The 23,947-nt window shown below is 47.1% G+C and overlaps 2 protein-coding genes and 1 long non-coding RNA gene across 4 annotated transcripts in view; 2 read left to right on the top strand and 1 right to left on the bottom strand.

The window, feature by feature from the left end:
* The window catches only part of ACYP2 (acylphosphatase 2), a 32,949-nt gene extending 30,260 nt beyond the window's left edge, over positions 1 to 2,689 (bottom strand). The window contains exons 1-3 of the mRNA XM_027653861.1: positions 2,539 to 2,689; positions 1,876 to 1,892; positions 11 to 120 (exon numbers count right to left, since the gene is read on the bottom strand). Of these exons, the coding sequence (XP_027509662.1) occupies positions 11 to 120; positions 1,876 to 1,892; positions 2,539 to 2,608 (197 nt within the window). The 5' untranslated portion in view covers positions 2,609 to 2,689. The remainder of the gene's footprint in view (positions 1 to 10; positions 121 to 1,875; positions 1,893 to 2,538) is intronic.
* A 109-nt stretch (positions 2,690 to 2,798) lies between these two features.
* LOC113952126 lies at positions 2,799 to 14,102 on the top strand. Of its 2 annotated transcripts, none has more exons than XR_003529405.1 (4): positions 2,799 to 3,146; positions 4,587 to 4,657; positions 11,328 to 11,441; positions 12,626 to 14,102. It is a non-coding gene; the product is annotated as an uncharacterized LOC113952126 (long non-coding RNA). The 2 variants fall into 2 exon arrangements; XR_003529404.1 differs by having other exon boundaries at positions 4,587 to 4,663.
* An 8,048-nt stretch (positions 14,103 to 22,150) lies between these two features.
* The window catches only part of PSME4 (proteasome activator subunit 4), a 47,527-nt gene continuing 45,730 nt past the window's right edge, over positions 22,151 to 23,947 (top strand). The window contains exon 1 of the mRNA XM_027653828.1: positions 22,151 to 22,383. Within this exon, the coding sequence (XP_027509629.1) occupies positions 22,211 to 22,383 (173 nt within the window). The 5' untranslated portion in view covers positions 22,151 to 22,210. The remainder of the gene's footprint in view (positions 22,384 to 23,947) is intronic.

The following is a 23,947-nucleotide window of genomic DNA, read 5'->3' as shown; positions in this document are numbered from 1 at the left end:
AAATACTTACATTGCATTGACTTTATCTTCTGGGCCCTGAACTTGGCCTGTCACGGTTCCTTGGCTGGTATTTTTAACCCAGCCAACCACTCCTAATTTCCTGGCTTCTTCTTCTGTGTACTGGTTTGGGAAATAATGAGAGAGGACAATCAGTGCCAGCACTACACTTTCATTTTTTTCACAGCTGTCACTGTGGAAAAAGCACTACACTTCATAAAAATCCACGGGTGACCCTCATGCTCAGGCATTCAGATATTCCTGTCAGCTCTGGAGTTGCAGCAGGAGCAGCCAATTCTCAAAAAAGAAGGAGATTTTGATCACAAAGAACTCTGCTAATCCCACAGCATTCCCTTGTACCTACTTCATTCCTTTCCATAGCTCCTATCACTGCTCATTTCCCTACTCAACCACCCCAGTGTCTGAACTCATTAAATTAGCTACACTTACAAATTTCATAGTTCTTTTCCTCCAGTTTCCTTTTAAATCCTTTTCCACCTGACTTTCACCCTTTAAATCTTACCCCCAACTGCTGTGTTTCTAAACAGCACTAAAGGAAATCCAGTTATATTGGTTTTCTAGTATTTTTGCCATACCACAACAAATTCTGGTTTCCCAGCCACTCACTCCTTGTAATGAAACCCACAATTTCCAAGCACCCTATTTCTTGAGGGTTTTTCTTTTCCATTTTTTTTCAAATACATATAAGATATAAACATAATTAGTCTCTCAACACTGAAATGGTAGGGAACAGAAAGCCTCTTTTGTAGAAATCCATTTAAGTTTTTGTTCAATGTAGGACAATAGAAACACGAAGCCATAACACAACTTTATTAATAAATTTATTTGCATTAAAGGCACCTCCTCTTTGTACACTGAAGAGGTATAATATAACCTGGCCCACGGTTTTTATCTTGTATTATAGAACAACCTGATATCTCCAACAAGATTTGACAATTTTCAGTATATTTTGGTGAGAAACAGCCACCAAACATATTAGAATGTGTCCCCAGTGCACACTGCATTATCAGCCTCTTGAGACACTTATTCTAGTGTCAAAAGGCAAACTTCATGTTAATATGACTCCACTTCAAAAGAGAAAATATGTTTTGGGGAGATTTAGCCAAGGGAAAAAAAAGCATTGCTAACTGTAAAGAGTGTTTTCCAAGAGGACTATGAGGCAAAGCAAGCTTAGACTTAGTTTCCCACTTGATAGAATAATTAATTCAAGACGTATCTACTGTAATCCTCTATTCATTTCCATTTGGCACCACTTCACAATACACAGAATCTACAAAAAAAATTTTTTTGTTTAATATTAAGCATCGTCCACTATTTTCAGACCAAAAACTGCTCTTATTTGAAATGTGTCCTATTGTTTCCTGGGTTTCTGTGAAGTGTAAAACTACCTGCTGCGTGTTCAGAGCTGCTGGAGACACTTCCCTGGGGTGTGAGCCACAGAGTGTTTATTTGTAGTGTGTGTCCTTGGAAAGATGTGCTAAGTCTCCTTAAATACAGGTACTAAATAACCACTTTAAAAAATTAAACTGGAAATCCTTGTTTCAGGAGCCAATATCAAAAACTTCAGATTTAACCTCTCCAAAGATCAATGTGTTGCAAAATTTTTTGTTGCTGTTACAAGTAATGCAAACACATTCTTTAGGTACTACACAAACTACACATTAATAAGCTTTAAAAAACCCATTTTAATATAAAACCGTTTTCCTCCTTTTAGATCAACTCGCAGTACTTGAACATCTAACCCAGAACTCAAAGTTCAGCTTGGATATATTTACACTGTACAGACCTGCTGCCGTATTTTTAGCACTGGAAATATTACACTGTAAAGTACAGCTGGTAAATCCAGTATTGCCTTACCATCCTGAAACAAACACCTAGAACAGAAAGAAAATAAGTATTAAGATAATAAAAGTATTGAAGTAATTCGAAAGCATGGCACTAGCAGGAATTTCGCTTGATACAGAAGGGCAGTAAGCTGCATACAAGTCATTTGTGGCGTTTCATCACACTACCATAGTTATTCGTGGTATTTTATCAATTTCAGAACAGTTGCGAAATTAACATTACACGAACTGTACGGAATTTAGGAACACGCTGGCCTTCGGCAAACGATTGTCTCCATTGATACTTTAATGTTAATGAAAACGCTGCAGTGTGTGAATGGGGGGGGGGGGGGGGGGGGGCTTTCCCACACAGCCGCGCCGACAAGAAGCCATGAGCGCAAACGCGATTATTGGGAACTGCTCCGAATAGAACCGCCTGTGCTTTCGGGGGAGCCGAGCTTTAGAGTTAGGGAGCACTTAAAATTTTTTATTCCTTTTTAATTTTTTTATTTTATTGTTTTACGCTTTCCCGTCCCCCAGCGACGAGTCGGGGCTGCCGCTCCCGCCTCTCCCCTCACGACGTTCCCGCCTCTCCCCTCAGGGCGCTCGAGCCTCGCGCATGCGCGGTCCCCACCGCCGCCGCCTCACCGCGGAGCCCCTCGCCCCCTCAGCGCACCTCACCTCAGCCCGCCATTACCTTGCACTCGCCCGAACACTTCGTAATCCACCGACTTGAGCGCGCCGGAGGCTTTGGCCAGGGCGGACATGGCAGCGCCGGAGGAAGAGCCGCTGCGGCGGGTGCCCGGTGCTCCGCGGGCCGGCGGCGCCCGGACGGGAGCGCGCGAGGCTCAACCTTCCCGCGTCAGCGGCCGCCTCACGGGAATGTGAGGGAGGGAGTCAGGGCACCCCCGAACCGAGCCCTGACAGGGAGGGAGACACTGGCCCCTCCGTGAGGGGAGAACACCTAACAGCGAGGAGTGACAGCGCTCGTCCCGTGAATGGAGGGAGAACACCTCACGGGTGACAGCGCTCGTCCTGTGAATGGAGGGAGAACCCCTCACGGACCGAGGGCATGAGGGTCCCGGCGCCGCAGCCCTGAGGGGCAGCCACAGCCCCCGAGCGCCCCGTCGGCAGCACAAGCGGCCACAGCGTGTCCTTCAGAGCCCTCATATGTTATTCTCGCTTCTGTTTGAAATTAGAAATACCTTGAGAGAACAGTCTTAACATCACCACCTCCAATTCCAGGGCTGACGCTGCCGCGTATTCACTCACCTGAAGCTACCCCCTCAAGCATCCAGCACACAGGTAAACAGAATTAAGCTTTTTCAGGGATTTACAGGAATCATCCAGACAAAGTGTTCTCCATACATGGCTGAATCGAGGTAATTTTGCCTGATCATGTGGAAAGTTACATAGTTGAAAACTAAAACACAGCAAAAAAAACCCCTGAGTTTATCTTTGGCATCCATCCCCATCAAAGCTGCGTGACAGACTTCTCTCACATCTCCACACGACTTCACCCTTCAGCCAGAGATTTATCACCCCATTTCTATTCCCTTTTCAGTCCTTGTGCTGGAGCAGCAGATCTTTGAGGCAGGAAACTCACCTCATGCGAACTATTTACCCAACTTCCAGTTTTCATTAGCAAACCTTTCCAGAAGTGCCACCACATAATTTCTTTTATCTATATGCCACATGTGCAAAAGCACAGTCAAAAATTGGCTGTTTGGTAAGCTGAGTCTGCAACCAAACACCACAAAGGTTTTTCTCCAGAGTGTTCTATGTCTGCTTGTAGTTTGACTCTTCCCCCCCATACTTACTTTAAAAAAAAAAAAGTGTTTTCAGGCAGAATTTTACACTAGAAACAGCATTTAACCAACCTGAGAAGATAAACTCGATCTTCTCTTACTCAGCAGGTAAAGGCAGGTTAACTGACTTTACAATACAAATCAAACTAATTTTATTTGCTTTCCCCATTAAGCAACTCCCTTCCACATACAACATTTTGTCCTACAGCAATGCAGCAGAACCCAAACTGTTCACAGGTTTGGATCCCAACACTAGAGGGAGTTTCTAGGATCCCTAATTTAATAACCCATACTTTAGCATTGCCATATTATTCCCACATCAGAGGAAAACACTGATTTCCAACACGAAACAAAGCAGCAGAAACTGAAAACAACTTATTTGCTCTGAGTGTTTTTAAATGAAAGAGTATCCCAGCAAATGGGAACCAAACTCTGATTTTCCACAGAGTCAATTTTGTGTACTAAATTAACCAGAGGAGTGGCACCAGCACATGGAGTTTACTAAATGTTTAGAGGTTATTGACAAAGTTCTTTCAGAAAATAGAAAATTCCTCTGGGAAAATAACAGATTTCTCAGGATTTGTAAATATTTGGCAGCCCAAGGTAAGCAACTTCACTTTAAAAACCCAACACAGAAGAAAGTGACTACAAATCACACATAAATCTCTTTACTGGAAAGTTTAACAGCATTTTCTGTGCAAAGCCACCTTCTCTTTACCCAAGTCCAGTTTTGAAGCAATTCCTGGATGGGAAGGAGTTGGCAGAACATGCACTGATAACTGTCCATCCAAAGAAGGAAAGTTTTACCCTCACTCTTTCTTTGTTGAGAGAACAAAACCCTGAAGGATTTTTTTTATAACTCCCAACAATCTCCCTATTTGCCCTTGCAAAAAGTGATAGTTGGAAGCAACTAAATTGCGATCTGTATTTTTTCCAGGTATCATTTCCTCAGAGAAACAGCATTTAACCACCCTGAGAAGATAAACTCAACATTCTCCTACTCTGCAGGTAAAGGTAAGTTAACTGCAAACCTCACAATAAAAATCAAAATAATAATTTTATTTGCTTTCCCCATTAAGCAATTCCCTTCTACATAAAAAAAAATTCTGTCCTACAGCAATGCAGCAGAACCCAAACCATTCACAGGTTTGGATCTCAACACTAGTGGGAGGTTAAAAGTTACATAAAGCCCTAGAGGAATAATAAAATTACTTTTTCAAGACACACCAGTTAACCAGATAAACAACCACCCAATTCAGCACAGAACACAAATATTCACATAAATCAGAAAACTTCCAGTATCGCAGCAAATAGGAACACAACAGACCAAGTTCTATCACTAACTACATGACACATTAAACCCCTGCCTTTTACAGGGACCATACATTTTACTACTGTGGAATCAGCACCATTTTGTTTTGAAAGAGGAGGATTTGACAGAAAGAAGAACAGGACACAGGACAAGCAGAAAATGCTTTGTAACTTGCTGCCATCTGGCAGCAGTGAGGAGCAAGACAGGTAAAAAAAACAGATTTACAATAGCAGCCTAATTATACCACAAAGCCACACTCTGTCTTGTCTCAGAAAAGTCAGTTTAAGAGGTTTTTTTATCTGTCATAAGAACATCTCACCACCTTTCCCCCAGACAAGCTCCTGTCTCTCGTTATTTCGTGGCAAGCAGCAGAGCCTGAAGAGCTCCAGAAGATGAGACGTGTAAACATTTCATATTTTACAGCCAAAGTAATCAATATTAGAAATCAAACACTACTCAAACGCCTTAATTAGCACAAAAGCTTTAGCACACACTACCAAGAAATGCACACAGTCTGCATGAAGCTTTGAACTCCCTTCCTACTTCCAGGTGTTTATTCTGAAGTGGCAACATTGGCCTAAGGAGGATCAGTTGGTTCCAATTCCTAAAGCTACTGCCAACTGTAAGAGTCCTGAACAGCTCCAGCTGTTGAGGCACAGGACATACTCTGATTATGCTGCAGAGGAAGGCAAACAACTATGAACCTGCAACAAACAAGCTGTATTTTGGGATGGACAGAATTTGTGCTGCAACAACACACGGAGATACAATCCCAGAGTCTCAGAGTGCTGCCAACTTCCCTGTTGCCACTTACTGGGTTCAGGTTGCTACTCAGTAAATCAGGGTAAGTTATTTGTTACTAAAGCAAAGCAGCAACAGTCACAATCAATCTGAGTGAGAAATTCCAGGCTGCAGTGAATTCCAGCAATATTGTGGTGCTAATTTGCCCAGGCCTTTGCTACACTCACAGCAATTGCTTCTTTAAGATTCCTCTCTCATTTCACCTCAACGATTTCAGTTTTTCTGTTCTGATCACTTAGTAATTCAGGTCTGGGCTAACCAGCATTTACTCTCCTGCCTCCTGCAGAAGACACTGCTTTGCATTCTCACCTCTGATACACAGATTGACTTTCACTCCCAGCACAGCATTATCAAGGAACAGCTACTGCTACAACCTCAGCTGGTACACAAGGGTTCCTCTGTTCTGGGAGCTGCCTAGAACAGGCATTTCCCTGGCAAGTTTTTTTTACAACTGGGAAAACTCCATTATAGGCAAAGCCAATTTCACCACTGGGCACTCTGCTCCTCCTCTGAGCATTAAACCTTTAAAAAATTCCTTCCAAAGCACAGATATATTTTCCCACAATGTTGGTTTTAGCCATTACATTAAAAAAGGACATAACAAGAAATATTATTATTGGAAAACACCATAAACCTCTAATAGTGCCATTGCAGCCAAACATTAGGGAATACCACAAACACAGCAATGCAAGGGGCAACCTCAGCACAGCAGTAACAACAGTCTCACAGTCCCTGGGCAGACAGAGCCAGGGGGTGGCAGCAGAATCCCTCCAGGAGCAGAAGGCTGGGCTGGAAACACAGCTACAACTTACAGGTAAGGTCCAGCCAAGAGGAAAAGCTGAGACCAGCACCAAAGACAAGCCTGCCTGGGACTTGTAAGGAACAGCTCTGCTCAGCTCTGAGCTTAAATACAGCTCCTGCACCAAGGGGCAGAGGGGGTGTGGTGAGGCCCCAGGTGAGGCTGGTTGGGTCCAGATGAGGCTGGTTGGGTCCAGATGAGGCTGGTTGGGTCCAGATGAGGTTGGTTGGGCCCCAGGTGAGGCTGGTTGGGTCCAGGTGAGGCTGGTTGGGCCCCAGGTGAGGCTGGTTGGGGAGATCAGACATATCAGCACCCTTGACACCGGCCACTGCCAATAAAAAATAATTTGATAAGAGAATCTGCCCATGATGGCGTTTCTGCTGCCTTTTAGTGTAAGAGTGTCTTGGTTTATCTGAACCAACTGTGTATCTGAACCAAACTCTACACCCGAGTCACTTTGCAAATGGTCCCCAGGTGATTTTGGTGAGTGTTTTCCCAAAGGACACCAAGGCCTCTGAATAAAAGAAGCCACTGCTGCCCTTGCCAGGTTTTTGCTGTCACTTAGGGAGCATGGAATATCTGGAAAGAAGGTTAGGAGCTATGCAAGCTTAGCTTGGCCTTTTCACCTTCTTTTTTTTCTACTTCTTTTTTACGGGCTGTATTGCACATCAGTTTTTATTTTCTTTCCTTGAAGATAATGCACTCCCTTTCTCTGGTGTTTTCTTTTTCAAGCAAAATTACAAACTTCTTCCCTTCCTCTTTTCCTTGTTCCCATATGGTGTTTTCCTCTCCTAAGATGCATTTTCTCCCATAACTTTATTTCTGAATGGAAGTTAATAGGATTGCTGACTCTGCTTCAAAGCTGTACAAGCTTCTTCAGGGCCTTTTTCTCAGTCCTTATTTACATCACATCTAAACACACTGAAAACCCTTTGAAGGCTTAACCTCCCAATTATTTTTTTTTTCTGTAGTTCACTGCTTATCAGTAACTTTCTTCTTTCCAGCACTAAAGATAAGGTTTGGAAGCCTGAAGTGCAAGGCAAACTCACAGAGGGCTTCTTAGAGAGCTTTAGTCTGCCTTCTTCAGCCTAAGATATAAAACAATGGTTTGTTGCAGGATTACTGAATAGAAACGTTATGACTGTGCAGAAATAAACACAAAATGACTTTTACTCCATGAGCTTTAGCACCTGACAAGGGAGTGTTCCTGGTGCTGGAAGGGACCCCTGGAAGGGGTCTGCCAGCACTGCTGCAAACAGCCACGAGTCAGCTCACCTAGAGGGAATTAAAAACCAAGTGGAGTGGATGTAGAAGTGTCACCTCAAGTCAAGCTTGAGGCTTTATATTCATATACCATGGAGAGTCTGAGCACTGTGTAGGAAAAGGGGATCTGTTAAAAGAAAGCATCTGGACCTAAGTTAATAAGCCACAAAACAAAGTAGTGCCTGGTGAAAATGAAGTCTCATGTTAAAGCAGAACAACACAGGAGGGAATTGTGTTCTTTACCTGTAGGATAAATGAAAACTTACTCTGTGCAGCAGAACTGTGAAAATTTAAATTCAAGCATACACATTTCATGAAACCTTTGAGGAGGATCTGCCTGGTTACTTATGTTTCAGTTACTGCTGTGCGGCCTAAAGAAAAACGTCAAAGGAAAGGCTGAAAGAAATACTGTGTTTGGTTTCGAAAGAGGATTTGATTGCCTTCTGGACAAATAAAAAATAACAATGGGGCAGTAATAATGGGCAGACAGCAAACAACAACTGCTGCAATGCTGGCTTGGGGGGTTGAGTGATTGATGACTCCACAGGTGAGTCTCCAGTGTGCCCAGAGCACAGGCAGGTGACCTGCTTGCAACACTTGTGATCCATTTGTGAGACAAACGCCCGAGGCAGGAACCCGATCCGTGTGGGAGGACCCCCACCTGTGCAGCCCACCCAGGCAAGTGCAGGGGGAGAATCCTGCCCACACGGATCAGGTGGCAGGGCTGCAGCCAAACTCTGTGTGCAGGGACCTAAATTTGTCCCTCTCGTGCTCCAAAACCCTGGACTGCTTACATAAAGTAACCCGAGTTCTCTAGTGACGGATACAAAATCGTGAGCCCCTTGTTTTCCTGTGGCCAGACCACGTGGTGTAGGTTTTGTGTTAGTTTGGGTTTATTTCTGTGTTATATCCTGAGTCCTGTCAACTGTCTGTTTCTCCGAAAGGAGCTTTTATTTTTTAAGTCAGAGTAGCAATGCCCAAAGTTCTTTTGCTTGTGACCCTATTCACAGCTCGACAGTTTAGTTTGACATCTTCTAAATATATGAATATTTGATGAAACTGAGCTTCTGTTTGCTTTTCAACATGTTTTTATCATTGCCTTGTCAGAGTCCTTGGTTTGTTTAGCATTTTTTCACACTCCTCTAAGGCAACAAACCCTAAACCTCCACCAACAAAAGCAGGTGAAAACAAAGTGCAGATTTTTTCAGTCTAAATTAAGCTTTTAAAAGTGTTTTCACTGATACATAAAAAGAAAGACTCTTCAGGTAAGTAGTAAAATTTTAATCTAAAATCATAATAAGGAGCTAAACCACTAGGTAAAAATAAATACTTACTGTGAGGAAACCAACCCTGGAAAGTTGCATCATCACTTGTGAGTTCTCTTAACCCATAAAGTGTTGGTAATTAAAACATGAGCATGTGAATTGATGTGTCCTATGGCAAAAAGAATTCACATCAAACAGAAATGTGACTGATAAATTATTGAGTCCTAAAGCATGAGAAGGAGGTGCCACTTGGGGGTAAATCTGTCAGTCCTCTGCTGGCATAAAGGGTCAAGTCAGTCTTGGTTTGGTGATTAAATCTAAACACAGACCTACCTACTATAATTATTATTATTAAAATATTATTATTTAAATTATTTCACTTTAAAGGATTTGAATTTAGTGGGGATAACGGCATTACACAGGATAAGTATAACTTACTGTTATTTTATGTAAAGCCAACTTTATAAGCAGTTTGTGAACAAAGGGACAATTAAACCCTAATAATACTTTAATTCTGTGAATCCAAGACCTGGGTGTTTTATCTAAATTAGATTCTGAACTAACAAACAGGTAGAAGTGATGTTATTCAGGGAAAGTTTATTCTGCACACAAACAATGTTAAAATTCCCTCCTACATTTAGAAGGAGAACATTCAAAGCCTTAATCACCTGGTTTGACAGGAAAGCAGGAGATTCATCTGACATTTGATTTATGCAATACCCATTCACAGGAAACTCATTAAAATTTGAGGGGCACATTGAGGTGCTGCTGAAACTTATATTTTCCCTCCTTGCACAACATTCTGAGGGCGAGATGTGGTCATTTAAGGCAGCGAGTTCTTTATTCCCTTTGAAATGTAGGAAATGTAAGCATCACCCTTCCCACAGCTGCCAGAACAATACTGTCAGATTTGGGGAGGGTTTAGGGCTCTACAAAGGATCTAAGAATGCACAAAAGAGCGTGGGCTGGTAAAGGAATGGTTTCTCAGGGAGGTGGGTTGACAGCTATTACATTCTGCTGCTCTGTGAAACCATTTGATTCATTCTCCTTAACTGCATCAGGCCTTTATTTCTTCTCACAAGCAGCAAAGAGAAACCCTAATTAGTATTTTGGGATCTTGAACTGTATCACTGCAGCCTGTGCCATCTGGGAAAGTCTCACTGAACTGACTGCTGCTCCAATACTTGGAACTGGGTAACTTCAAAGGCTTAAGTGACAATTTGTGTTGAAGTGGACAAAATGAGCTCTCTGCTGTTATTACAGGGTCTCAGGTGGTCCATAATTCCCTGGTGCAGGACCTGGCAGCAGGAAGAGGACACTGGTGAGAATCACAGTTCTTCCCTGAAGAAGTGTTGTTTGCACACTCGTTGTGTTCACCTTCCCACATCATTCTCCAAGTTTGAATCTGCTGATGAACTCCAGCCAAAGGTATGTTTTAAAGACATTAACTTGTGATGAATTTGGTGAAAATCAGCATCTGGACAAAGGAAGATTCTCTTGACTGTGATTTTTGTGGACGACACAGGTCTATGTAATCATGGATGGTGAAGAGGCCTCGTTATTTCTCCCATAGGAAAACTCATGGCATCAAAAAAAAAATAAATCAGCAGATAAAAATTTTATGACAATCAAATGGGAACAACTTTTCCCTGATTCTGTGCATGAATCAGAAACTGTGGCTGCAGAACATGATGCCAGAAAATAATGAGCTTAAAAAGCAGATGAATGAGGGGTTGGAAAACCAATTTAGCACCATTAAGCACAACGAAATAGCCCGTGACTCAGGATGTCTGCCTGTGAACTGAAGCAAGGGGAGAACGTGCAGGGGGGAAGTGAGATTGTGTGCACAGCCAGTTCTTAATCTTTAGTTCTCAGTTTTAGTCTTGTCACAGGAAAATGTTCTCGCACATTTCCGCAGCAAAGGCCGAGGTCAGTCTGAAAGAAACTGGAGAAAATAAACGTTTGCAGGGGCTGGAGAGAGAAAAAGGCACAGAGGCTGGGAGCCCAGAGAGAAAATAGAATATCTAAGTGAATATTCAAGTTTTAAAAAGTCCCAGTGAGGCAGCCAAGAGGAAATACTAAACAAAGCCACCCTGATGGGACCTGCTGCTCCCTGAGAAGCTCCTGGAGAGCTGGTGGATGCCACCATACCTTCAGAGGTGTGATGGCATTAGGTTGTTTGCTGGGGATATCTGGGGATAACCGGAGTGACTCTGACCCAGTTTCTTCTAATTTCAGAGCCTGTCAAGCCTCCTGCTTAATACCATTCCAGAAATGCTGATGGCTCCATCTTTCCCGGGCGAAGGGAGCTGGAATCTCCAAGGACAACCACTTCCCCAGCTATGTCTCTGGGTAAGCAGATTAATTCAGAGCACGGTTACAGGATCTGAGCGTGCTTTTGGCAAAGCCAGGCAAGCATCAATCAGGTTCTGCATCCGTCCCTCGCAGTGCTACTGAGCAGGAAAACACACGGGGGTTGGAGACAGTGGTATCACATCAACAGTCGACGCCCACTGGATTGTCCTGCAGAGCCCTCTCTGCAGATTACAAGCTGGTTTTTTCTGCTCTTTTTGTTCCAGGCAGATTGTCTTTCCCACTCGAATTTTTAAACCCCCTTAGTTCTTTCCCCCAGTTCTTGGTACTTTGCCCAGCAGAAGGGCAGATGATGGCTTTGGACTAAACCCAGCTTTGGACTAAACCCAGCTTTGGACTAAACCAGTTTTCCACTGGGCTTGGCCTCAAAGTAACAACACACAAACGTGGCAAAAGAGACTCTCCCCTCTCCCTGGGGTTTCTCTGAATTTACAGGCCTACAGTGTTCTTTAATTGGAACATTCCTTCTACCCTAAACAGCCTTTCTGACAGTTATATTCCCGAGGCTGTTAATTTACAGTCATCATTTCACCTTGAGCTCTTCTTGATGGGACACCTGAGACAACAACAAACCAGTTTAGAGTTCCTTGAATCTCAGTGTTAGTCAGCAGGACTGGCATTGCCATAATCACACCCCTGACACAATTACAGTTATTATCCCCACATTACTGGGACGTGGGCATAAACAACATGCCACGTTAGCCCAAACGAATCCTAGACAGCTCTGAGTTTGCTCCATGTGATCCTCTCAGAGGGTTGTTAATCTGCTGGGTGTCTCTCCACAACATCCCGGGAGAGAAGCTGCTGCTTTAGAAACGTGCCAGGAAGTCTCCCGTGCGGATTCCGTGCACGAAACCCGGAGCAAAGGATAAGTAATTCTTGAGCAGGAGAGAAAGGACTGATTGCTTAAAGGAATGTTTAAGTGAGCTTCCTCCCCTTCCAGAATTCGTAAATAATTAAATACTCCTGATCCACACGTCCAGTGAACACTCAATCCACCCAAAGAATCAAAGCCTGAACAACCACTGGAGCCAAGGCTGTGATAAACACAGCAGTTATTTGTGCTGAATGCTGCTTGAAACCTCAGCAAAGGTTTTTGGCTGTTATTTGATTTATCCTGGCTTGGGAGAACAAATATCATATGGTTTTTTTTCCTTTAATAGCCATTGCCAATGTCTCCTCTTGATGATGAACAGACAAAAGTGGAGGACTGGGAACTGCAGATGAAGCTGCAACAGACACACTGGCCACTGAAAAAATAATAAATACAATCAGCTACCCAAGCACTCGGGTAAAGTGGGTCACAGTCCTGCCCTGGCAAACACAGGCAGCTGTTTGGAACACCCCAGTCCACAACGAGCAGTTTCTGGGTGAGTGGCTGCAGGCTGCCAGGGGACTGTGCTTCCTTGACTTTCCTGGAACAGCAGAATCCCTAGGATTGACCTTTGGGAGTTCACTGCCATCACGTGCTCCTCTGCAGCTGGTTTCTGTTTGGCAAGACAGCGAGACGCAAAAATCCATCTCAGTGGCTCAAAAGGAAAAGGGGGAAAAAAAAAAAAAAGCAATGTCTCCTTCCCCAAAGTTGGCTGGATTTCTGTCACGTCCAGGGAATTATTATGTATTTCAAATGGCTGTGAGTAATTTGGAAGGAGCCTCTCTCTCATAATGAGGCTCAAGCCTCTTGCTTTTTCTCCCTGCAGGCACAATAGTTTCCAGGGATATCTTTGGGAGTTTCAGACATGTGGAGGAAACAGACTGTCAGAGGCAGATCTGAGACAATTTTGCTTTCCAAATCTTGGGCAGTAAGGCGCCCAAAGAGAACAAATCCAGGAAGTGGAGAGGGAAAACAAGCTTTGCTGTAAATTCATTTATTTCGCCAAGGAGGATTTAGGTCCTGTTTTTGTACAGGCAGTGACTGCCCACTGTAAGAACAGTAACCCACTAAATTCAGCTGGGAAAGAGTGGAGGCCAAACAGTATCTCCTGAATGGATATAACTGAGGGTGGATGAACCACCGGGAATGTAAAGTGCAGGATAACAATGTTGCACGTGTTTGGTCGGCCTTGTCTCTGCAGTAAAGTTTTACAAATTATGTAGGTGCCCATAACGACACTTTAACCCCTTCCTAAGTGCCTCTTATTTCTGCTCAGCTGAACTGAGAAATGTTCCACTTGTATTGGGACATGTAGATTTAACCAGGCATTACAGAAACAGCCTGTGTGCTGCAGGTGACACTGAACCCACCTCCCCACCCAACTTGAAACATGTCATGGAGTATTTTGGCAGCCTCATTTTAGGGACCTAAAATTAGTTCCCCTGAATCACGCTTTAGAAGAGCCTATTTCTGGGCTATTTCTGTCCCATACTACACAGGAAGCTCAAGTTCCTTGGCACCTCGTTCAGATGCTGAAATAATTCTTGTCCTCATCCCCCAAAGAGACAAATTCTCAGTAAAATAGAACTTCATGTAATAGGCATGTTTCTAAGTTGTCCCTTTGGCACCTTTCAGTGCCAGCTTTGGATGACTGACTGATTTGGAAACACTGGGATGAGGAAAAGGGATCCTCATCAAAAAAGCAAGTTATTCCTCTTTGTTTGTATAATGGGGATTTGTGAGATATGAGGGGGTCACAGACCAGGACAGGTCTGTGACAAATTTTGAACAATCCATATTTTTGAGAAGCACTAGGCCTGCTTGACATAACTTTGAAAGTTGCAAACCGTGTGAGAACTCGGTGTGTTTATACTTACAAACTGTGAAACTGTGCAACGTTTATACTTGTTAGCTGGGTGGATACTGCATGTTTATAGTTAAGGGAGGAGAAAATCGTGCGTTTACAGTTGAAAGTTGTGGGAAAACTAGAGATAAAGGGACACCTGCAAAATCTCGGGAAAATCCCCAGGACAGGAGGGACTTTGGGTGGCAAAAATGATCTCAGGCAGCGTGGACAGAGCTTCAGAACCAATAAACTGAAGGCGTGAGACGCGTGCACAGACCGAGCTACCCAATCACCTCGTTGTAAGCAGGTACCCGGAGAAAACTAAACTGTATAAAAGTCATTTAAATAATAAATTGGACGTCGCTTTGATCGCACTGATCGTCTGCGCGTCGTTCCCGAACTCCTGCCGTCCGTAGGTGGCGCCCGAAGGGAGACAGGGACCCGTCAGGGTGCCCCGTTCCCCGAGGACAGTGTCGGCAACGGGAAGAGGGGGCAGGAAACCGGGAAAGAGCTCGAGCCGCAGTCGGCCTGGAATCTCACCCTAATCAGGTGAGCAGCCCGGGAGGAGAGGGGGTCAGCACTGAGCAAGGAGGAAGAAGCAGTGCTTAAACTCCTCAAACATATTCTCTCTAAGAGAGGGTTACCCTGTGATGCGGGTACCCTCAAAGGGCTGTTAAACTGGGCCCGAGATAAGGGGTGTATCCCCACAGTAAATGCTGCCTTCGAAGTCTCGGTATGGGAAAATATAGGGAAGCAGCTGTGAGATCACCAAAGGATCTCAGGACGCAGCTCGCTACCCAACACTGTGGCGACTGTTAAACCGATACGCTGCAATCCACGAGAACCGAGAGGCAAGTTACCGCCTCAGCCCATGCTGCGTTAGCGAGCAGCCAAACTGAAAGCAAAGAGGGCGGGTCGGTTTCTCAGATTTTTATTCACCGTCCCACAGATCCCGCTGCCGGCCAGCTCCAAACCGCAGGCTCCCGCCCGACCGTCAGCCAGCGGCCCCAGCAGTCCGTCCTCAGCCCCGGAGAGCTCCAGCTCCGTGCAGGACGCCGGGGAGCCCACTGCCAGCAGCGCCTCCCCCCGCGGCGAGCCCGGCCACGCTGGCTCTGCTCTGCTGACCTGCAGCGCCGCCAGCGCCATCGCCCCCTCCCCGCCGCGGGTCCCGGGCCGGAAGAGTCCCCCTAGCCCCGCCTCGGCCAGGAGCCGCCGCCGCTTCTCCCGCCGCGCCCTCCGAGGCTGCTGCCGCCGCCTGGAGCCGTGCCCGGTCCGCCGGCCCAGCCAGCGCTGCGCCACTGCCGCCGCTCCGCCACTGCCGCGACCGCGCCTGCGCCCGCCGCCGTCGCGCCCTGCTACGTCATCGCCCCGCGACGCCGACCCCGACTCGCCGGGAGCCGCCGCGGCCTCCGCTCCCCCGGCGAACCCGGCGGGGCGGCCTCGGCAAGGAAACACGGGAGGGGAGAGGAATCGCGGACCTGCCCACCCCGCGGTGCCGCCGTCTGTGCCTTCGTCTCCGGATTCCGAAGAATCCGATTTCGAGGGCAGACAGAGGGGTTCAAAGGACCAGGCGCAGCTGCAGGAACTCCTGCGGAGATTGAAAGCTTTGGAGGCACCTGTGGCAGAAAAAGAGCTGAGGCGGCGAGAGCCCTCTGCACCCCCTCTGCCACTGCCCGTTCCCCCTATCCCTCCTCAGGCGCAGGCTCCCCCAAACCCTTTTCTGTCGATTCCGCCACCTCCGCAAAATCCATTCATGGAGCGGGGAGAGGTTGGGACCGCGCTGGGAGGATCCGTAAATCTGCCGCTTGGGAATTCAGGGGCTGGCGCGAGCAGGGAGAATCCGGCGCAGAGATGGGAGAGAATTATGCGAGATGCTATGATGGAGGGAGAGGTTTTGTTAACTCCTAACGCACTTTCAGTTTTCCTAGGCGGGGGGGGAAACAGGAGATACCAGGCTTTAGAGTGGATGCTAAAAGAAGCTAAGGCTGCGATAGCTCAGTATGGGTTAAAATCGGGTTATACTACATCCCTGTTACAGCATTTGTTTTCTTCTACGTTGATGACACCCTGTGACACAAAAATGATCGTTAGCACGTTGCTCTCTCCCCACCAGGAGTTCGAGTTTTATCAGAAATGGCAGGCAGGGTGTGATGCAGCAGCTGCGACCCCCAGACAGCAGGGGAATCCTCTCTTTGGGGCAACAACTCAAATGCTTACGGGAACGGGTCCTTCTGCACGGGCAGACTCGCAGGTACAGTTTGTCAACCAAGTGTTGCAGCTCAGCCAGGAGCTGGCACAAAAAGCAATACAGGCAGTGCCTGATGATAAGACAGCTCTGTCTTTTACTGCAGTGCAGCAGGGGCCAACAGAGCCGTTTGGGAAGTTTATTGGTCGGTTGCATCATGCAATTAATACCCATCCTGACCTAGATGAGAACATGAAGGCCAAATTTTTGGACTTTTTAGCCTATGACAATGGCAGTGAAAAAACTAAACGAGCTCTGAGTGACCTGCCACGAGGTGCTACGATGGCTCAGTTATTAGAAGCTGCAGACAGAATGATTCAACAGGAGGAAGCTCCTTACATGGCTACAGCTGTCGGAGCAGCAGCGAAGCCGTTGGTGCAAAAGAGAAACAAACCAGGCAAAGGGAGGGCAGAGAAAAAAATGCTTCAACTGCGGGCAAAAGGGACATTTTAAAGCTCGGTGTCCCGCAGGTCAAAAGGGTGGTGGGCCTCAGGGAGCTGCGTTATTGGCCGTAGATATTACAAGAGGAAAGCCAGAAGAATCAGTGGTAGTACTGCATCCTGGCATGCAGTACCTCCAGCTGACCATGCTCTTGGACACCGGCGCCGATGTCTCAATTATTCCTCGTCATAAGTGGCCACCGGCTTGGCCCCTGGCACGAGCCCCCGGGGGTGTGGTGGGGGTGGGCGGGGTGCAAGAGACCTGGGTGAGCCGTGACCTGGTAACCTTTTACTTTAAGGATGGCAAGTCGGTAAGAGCCAGGCCGTACGTCCTGGCGTTACGTGTTCCGCTGCTGGGAAGGGACGTGCTGGGTCAGCTGGGAGCCAGGCTGGTGACAGACCCTTTTTAGGGGCGGTCACTGAGAGGCAGCCAACCCTGAAACTGAGACAGAAGACAGACACCCCCCGTCTGGGTAAATCAGTGGGAGGCGATAGGCTGCAGATTGTTCAGTTGTTGGTCCAAGAGCAACTTGATGCAGGGCATATTGTGCCATCCACTAGTCCCTGGAACACCCCAATTTTTACCATTCCCCAAAAAAGTCTGGAAAGTGATGTCTTTTACATGATCTCCGTGCCATTAATGAGGTCATGGAGGACATGGGAGCGCTACAACCAGGACTCCCATCCCCTGTCATGATGCCAAAAGATTGGGACATCGTAACTATTGGCTTGAAAGATTGCTTTTTTATGATCTTTTTGCATCCTCGGGATGCAGAGAGGTTTGCTTTTAGTGTGCCTTCCACCAATAAGGCCGAACCTGCCAAACTTTATCACTGGGTGACTTTGCCCCAAGGCATGAAAAATTCCCCCACGTTGTGTCAGATGTACCTTGCACGGGCATTGCAACCTTTCAGAAAGGAACATCCCCATCTGCTAGTGTATCACTGGGTGGATGATACTCTGATTGCAGGAAAGCAGTCGGAGGTAAATCTGATCGTGGCTGAGTTGCAGGTACAGCTGGAGAAGCGAGGGTTAAAAATTGCCCCAGAAAAGGTACAAAAAAGTGATCCATGGAAGTGTCTGGGATGGATCATCACCCAGGGAACAGTGTGTCCCCAGAAAATTCATGTAAACACACAATTATCAACTTCAGCAGATGTGCAGCAACTAATGGGAGATATTCAGTGGGTTAGACCTGTGTGTGGAATCACCAACGACGACATACGTCCTCTTGTGCCACTGCTGGGTGCATCTACTGATGCAGATGAGTACAAGGAACTCACTGCACTGCGAAAGAAGGCTTTACAAAAAACAGCAGGCAGAGTAGCTTCAGGATATAGCAATCACATAATAGCAGAGCATGCAGTGACTGTGATGATTATTAACTCAGGAGGGGAAAAACAGCACCCCCTTGGGTTAATTTGTCAGTTAGCAGGTAATAAGAAACTGAATATCTTGGAATGGTTGGTTTTGCCATATCAGCCAGCAAAGACAGTTGTAACCAGGCCTTCCAGGACAGACAAGGACCAAGAGAGGACTTCAATTTACGGAAGATTGTAATGATAAATTTGACTTTTATCTCCCCCGCAGCCTTTTCAGCTCTTGCGTTCTTTCTGCCAGGAGGAGCTGCAGCGGGCGACTGCTCAGATGAAGAAGTTTGCATGCTGGAGTTTAAAGCAGGCCAACAGCACCTTTAGAATTTTATTAGGATTGTTAGTGGATTTAAATAGTATAGGGCACGCTCTGTTACAAAATAGGGCTGCTAGTGACTTTTTGTTATTAGCACAAGGGGGCAAGTGTCAAGAATTCGAGGGGATGTGTTGCACGAATCTATCTGATCACTCAGAAATCATCTCTACACAGCTTTGGGAGATGAAGGAGCGCATGTCTCACATCACCTGTGATGAGGACAAATTGTCCAACTGGCTAGGCAAGTTTGGCATCCCTGGTTGGGTGAAAGGATCAGTAATTTAGGGGTTGACACTTTTAATAGCTGTAATTTGTTGTGTAGTAGCTGTTAGTTGTGCTTTACAATACGTAATGAAAATGTTCCACAAAGCTTCCAATTAAATATGGATTGTTCAAAACAAGACGGGGGATTTGTAGAGTATTTGCAGGAAAATGGACATATTTTGAACAATCCACATTTTTGAGAAGCACTAGGCCTGCTTGACATAACTTTGAAAGTTGCAAACCTGTGAGAACTCGGTGTGTTTATACTTACAAACTGTGAAACTGTGCAACGTTTATACTTGTTAGCTGGGTGGATACTGCATGTTTATAGTTAAGGGACCAGAAAATCGTGTGTTTACAGTTGAAAGTTGTGGGAAAACTAGAGATAAAGGGACACCTGCAAACTCTCGGGAAAATCCCCAAAGGCGGATGGACGGGAGGGACTTTGGGTGGCAAAAATGATCTCAGGCAGCGTGGACAGAGCTTCAGAACCAATAAACTGAAGGCATGAGATGCGTGCACAGACTGAGCTACCCAATCACCTCGTTGTAAGCAGGTACCCGGAGAAAACTAAACCGTATAAAAGTCATTTAAATAATAAATTGGACGTCGCTTTGATCGCACTGATCGTCTGCGCGTCGCTCCTGAACTCCTGCCGTCCGTAGGAAGGGAGCTTAAAGATCCTCCAGTTCCAACCCCTGCCATGGGCAGGGACACCTTCCCCCATCCCAGGTTGCTCCAACCTGGCCTTAGACACTTCCAGGGATGGGGCAGCCCCAGCTTCTCTGGGAAAACTGTGCCAGGGCTCCTTTGTAAGAAAAGCAGTCGCTGGAGAGCTGAGACAGTGGAAACCAGGGTTAAGGCTAAGTGACAAGTTCCCAAATCCCTGTGCTAGTGCTGGTGTTGGCTCCCCCAGGCACCCATGTGAACAGCCCCCAGCGTGGCCCGAGCCACTGTCACCACCCAGAACTGCTCATGAATGGAAAGGTTGTATTTTCTTCGCAACTACAACGCCCAGCTTCATCAGCTCTCAGGATTTAGTGCCAAAACCAACAGGTGGCAGCCACATTTGGGTTGCTGGCAACTCACATTCTTCCTCCTACTTAATAAGAGAGGAGAAAGCTGTCGATGCAAGAAGCACAGACAGGTCCTGTGTTATGAAAGGCCCGTCCTCCATCATGTGACTCGGGAACCAAATGTGCTCTCACACACTGCTGCAGCCAAAACACTTTGCAAACTCGAAGAACATGTTTATTTTTGACTCACTTGGCAAAATTTATCATTTTTGTACCCATTTTATAAAGCAGAAAGGCAGCATAATGAAGAGAGGGAAAGGATAAGTTTTTAAAATAATTATTAAATGTAATTATTAAATTGGTCAATATGCAGGAAATACGTTCAAAATGCAAGTACTGTATGTCTGCTTACTATTGTAACTGTGAGTAGACTAGGAATCTCCTTTTCCCTTGTTTCAAACTCTGAAAAGAGGAGTCATATTCCTGAGAAGGAGGAGTTAGTAGGATGGCAGTCTGAAGTGTACACTTGGCATGTTTTCCCCCAACAGGTAAGTGTTTCATTCTGGTGGAAGGCACTTGTGTGTCCGAGGTCACAGATGAGGAGGTGGCTTGTTGGTTCAGACAAAATATGCTCCCTGAGGTCAGAGGTGCTCACTCACGTTGCAAAATACTCCAAAATGTGTGAAAGATCAAGCTTCAGTTTCAACCTGAGTCAGAAAGGGGAGGAGTATTTTCTTATAACGTGGCTATAAAGCAACAGAATGCAGCTTTGAAGTTCCTTATGTACCTGCCAACTTCAATTGCAGAAAACTGGAGTATAATTTGGATTTTATTTTCCTCCCAGTCCAAACAAACTCTACCTGCTTCAAATTTACTGAAAATGTCTGTTTGAACAAATCGCAATTTGCAATTGTGATTTAATGTGCAATTGCATATTAAATATTAAGAATTGAGTGTGACAGAAAATAGGTAATTTTAGACTTTTCAGTTTCAATACATGCATATTTCACAGATATATTGGGTTTTTATTACAGCTTCTGGGCCAGTTATCCAATTTATCCTTGTGTGAACTGGTGATAAAACTACTCATTTCATATTAATTTTGCCTGTTGTCTTCACCAGCAAAACACTAAACCAAGGTGTTCTTTATCCCCATAGAAATTTGATCACGATCAAGTTTCATTTGTAACTGAGGCCAGAAAAGGGCAGAGAATTGTTTTGCCTCGTAGATACGAGGCAACAAAATCATAAAGTCCCTGTGAAAGATGGCAGCAAACACCCTCCAAATCACAACAAAAATGATAACAAAGTCCAGCTGTTTTGTAATCATGTAAAAGTTGATGTGTGTTCTCCAGGATCACGTGATAGGAGTTCTTCTAGGAATGGAGGGGTGTTTCAAAAGTCTGGGACACTGAACGAAATTACTGAGCTCCCTTTATTAAAAACACAGGTCTGGGAGGGCGAGAAGCACAGATGGTGTGAGTGCACTCCTCAGGAAAACGCCGTGATGATGCCTTTGCTTGTCATATTTAGGTTTCCTGGGGCATCTCTCCTCCCCCTAACGTGTTCCAGCATTTAGTTAGCCTTTTTTTTTTTTTTTTTTAAATTTTAAGCAGAGCTACTTTGAGCATAAAGATCATAAAACAGGATTTGCCCTTGTCAGTAGCTTTAAACCTAATCAGTTTGCAGCTGTCGTGCGGCCACGACGTAATAATTCTTGAGGGGAAATTCAATTAACAATTCTGCTGCGGACAGCTGGAGATAACAGCTATCAGCGGTACCGGCGGCGTTATCACATATCCATCAGCGTTTATCCCACACCCACGGCCCGCCGGCGAGCTCTGCCCTCTCGGCTGGCGCTATTATTTCAAATAAGCCTCTTACGGGCGGCCGCGCAATCTGCTATCAAACCCGCGGCGCTAATTACGGAACCGCCGCATCAATTAGGCCGGGAGAGAACCCGTGAGGTCACCCGTGACCCGGCGGGGCCGTGTCACCGGGGGCGCTGCCAGCGCTGCCCTGAGCTCCTGCGGGCACGGCGGCTCAGCCCCGGCGACTTTTCGGGCGGGGAGCTCGGGGGGGTGAAGGTTCTCCCCGAACCACGCGGGCGGCTCCACGGCGAAAGGGCTCCGGAGCCACCCGCAGGAGCGCGGAGCACGGGCGGGCGCCTCCCCCGCGCAGGGGCCGCCCCGTCCCGGCGGTGCCGGTGCCCCTGCCCCGTCCCGGTTCCGACACCACTGCCCCGTCCCGCTGCCCCGGCGCTCCCGGAGCCGCCCCGCGGCCCCTTCCGGCGGAAGTGAGCGGAGCGGGGCGGGCGGGGCGCGGCGGCCGCGGTCACCACCGGCCCTCCCCGGGGGGGGCAGCCAGCGCCGACATGGCCCGGCCGCCGCAGAAGGAGATTGTCTACAACAAGCTGCTGCCCTACGGCGAGCGCCTGGAGGCCGAGGCCGCCCGCTTCCTCCGGCACATCAAGGGCAACCTGGCCCGCGCCGTGCAGCTGCAGGAGCTCTGGCCCGGCGGGCTCTTCTGGACCAGGAAGCTCTCGACGTGAGTGCCCGGGGCGGGACGGGCAGCGGGGCCTCGGGCTGCGGGCGGGCGCGGCAGACCCCTTCCCCTCCCTTCCTTTCCCCCCTGCCCGTCCCCCTTCTTTTCCCTGCCCGTCTCCCTGCGGGCCGCCTCCCGCATAACGGCGCGGCGGGCGCCGCTCGGGGCGGGCACGGCGAGGTGTCCCGGCCCCTCCGGCCTCTGCCCCTCCGGCCCCTCCGGCCTCTGCCCCTCCGGCCCCGCTCGCCCAGGGCCCGCACAGGGACAAAGGTGGCTCCGTCCGCCGCTTCCCGGTGAAACTTCCCGGTTTCGCGAATCGAGCACTCGCGCGTTCGTTTGTTTGTTCGTTCCGCCGTTTTTAATTTTTTTTTTTTTTTTCCCCCCCTCCCTGCTCGGCCATCTGTTTCGCCTCCCGCCTTCCTGGGGAAGTTGTGGTTGGTGCCCGTGTGGCTTCTGCTGTAGGGGCACAAAGTCTTCCTCGAGGCGGGCGATTTGTTGGGTCGGTGCTGGCGGGATTAAATTCTGGCTTAATGCTGTGTAAACACCCCTGGTGCCCTTGATATCTTGCTCGGTGTAGTTTATGCTGATTTTGGCTCTGCTATGCGTGCTGGGAAGGTGGCTTTGATACAGATAAAGCCCCGTTGGTTTCATGGATAGCACCCGGTGCTACATACAGGTTTCTCTCTGTGAGTTTTACGAAGTGTGCTTGGCCCTTTTTCTTTTTGGGCACCCTGGCACTGGATGTGGCATCACATGGCAGTGACTGCTGTAGCTTCAATCAGTAACTTCTGTGGATGTTTATCACGTTATTCTGCTGAATGCCGTGTGTGCCTTTAGAACCAGCGTTTCCTACGTGCCGGGAGCGATGGAATTACCTGTATTTTGTACCACTTCAAGATCTTCACTTACAACTTCCCTCCTTCCATAAGCCATTTTTTTTCGTATTAGCGAGGGATTTCGTACACGTTTTGCCAGCCCAGCCTGGCAGAGAGGACTGTATTGAAATGTAAGTGCCTTTCTGTTTCCCAAGAGGCAGCCTTGGATAGAATTACGGTGGTGGTTGCAAAATGACTCACATGTTTGGTTCTGTGATAGTTTGAACCTACTTGGAACCAGTTCAACGCTGTTTCCCTTCCCACCCCAGCCCCCCCAGCCATCTGCTACTTCCCACTGGGGTCAGAGGTACCTGTTGCCTGCACCTGTGGTAGAGCTACGTGTGCCCCTCGAGTTAAAACGAACTTAGGAGTTCATACTGTGAGGATAGATGGGCTTTTAACTATTGAACTGTGGCTGAATAGGCACAGAAAGCCCTTTCAAAGCGTGCCGGGCTGCGTTAGAATCACCCCGTTACTCACTCTGTAAACCACAATTGCTGTTCCCACTTCAGGCTCCAGGGCACTGAATTTGGCCCGCTGAGAACGGCTGCTGTGCTGCCTTATGAATCACAGGAAGGTCAGCAGGCTCTAATTTGTGGTTTTTCCCACCTCCTCTTTGAAGTTTGGAGTTCACCGTGTGCGTTTGCAGCTTGTCTGATGCCTGTTAGTACCAAGATCCCTGGGTGGCACAT

This window comes from Corapipo altera, unplaced genomic scaffold (genome assembly GCF_003945725.1).
Source record: "Corapipo altera isolate COAL_440 unplaced genomic scaffold, ASM394572v1 70, whole genome shotgun sequence".
Classification (NCBI taxonomy): Eukaryota; Metazoa; Chordata; class Aves; order Passeriformes; family Pipridae; genus Corapipo; species Corapipo altera.
This window is presented reverse-complemented; position numbering and strand designations above follow the sequence as displayed.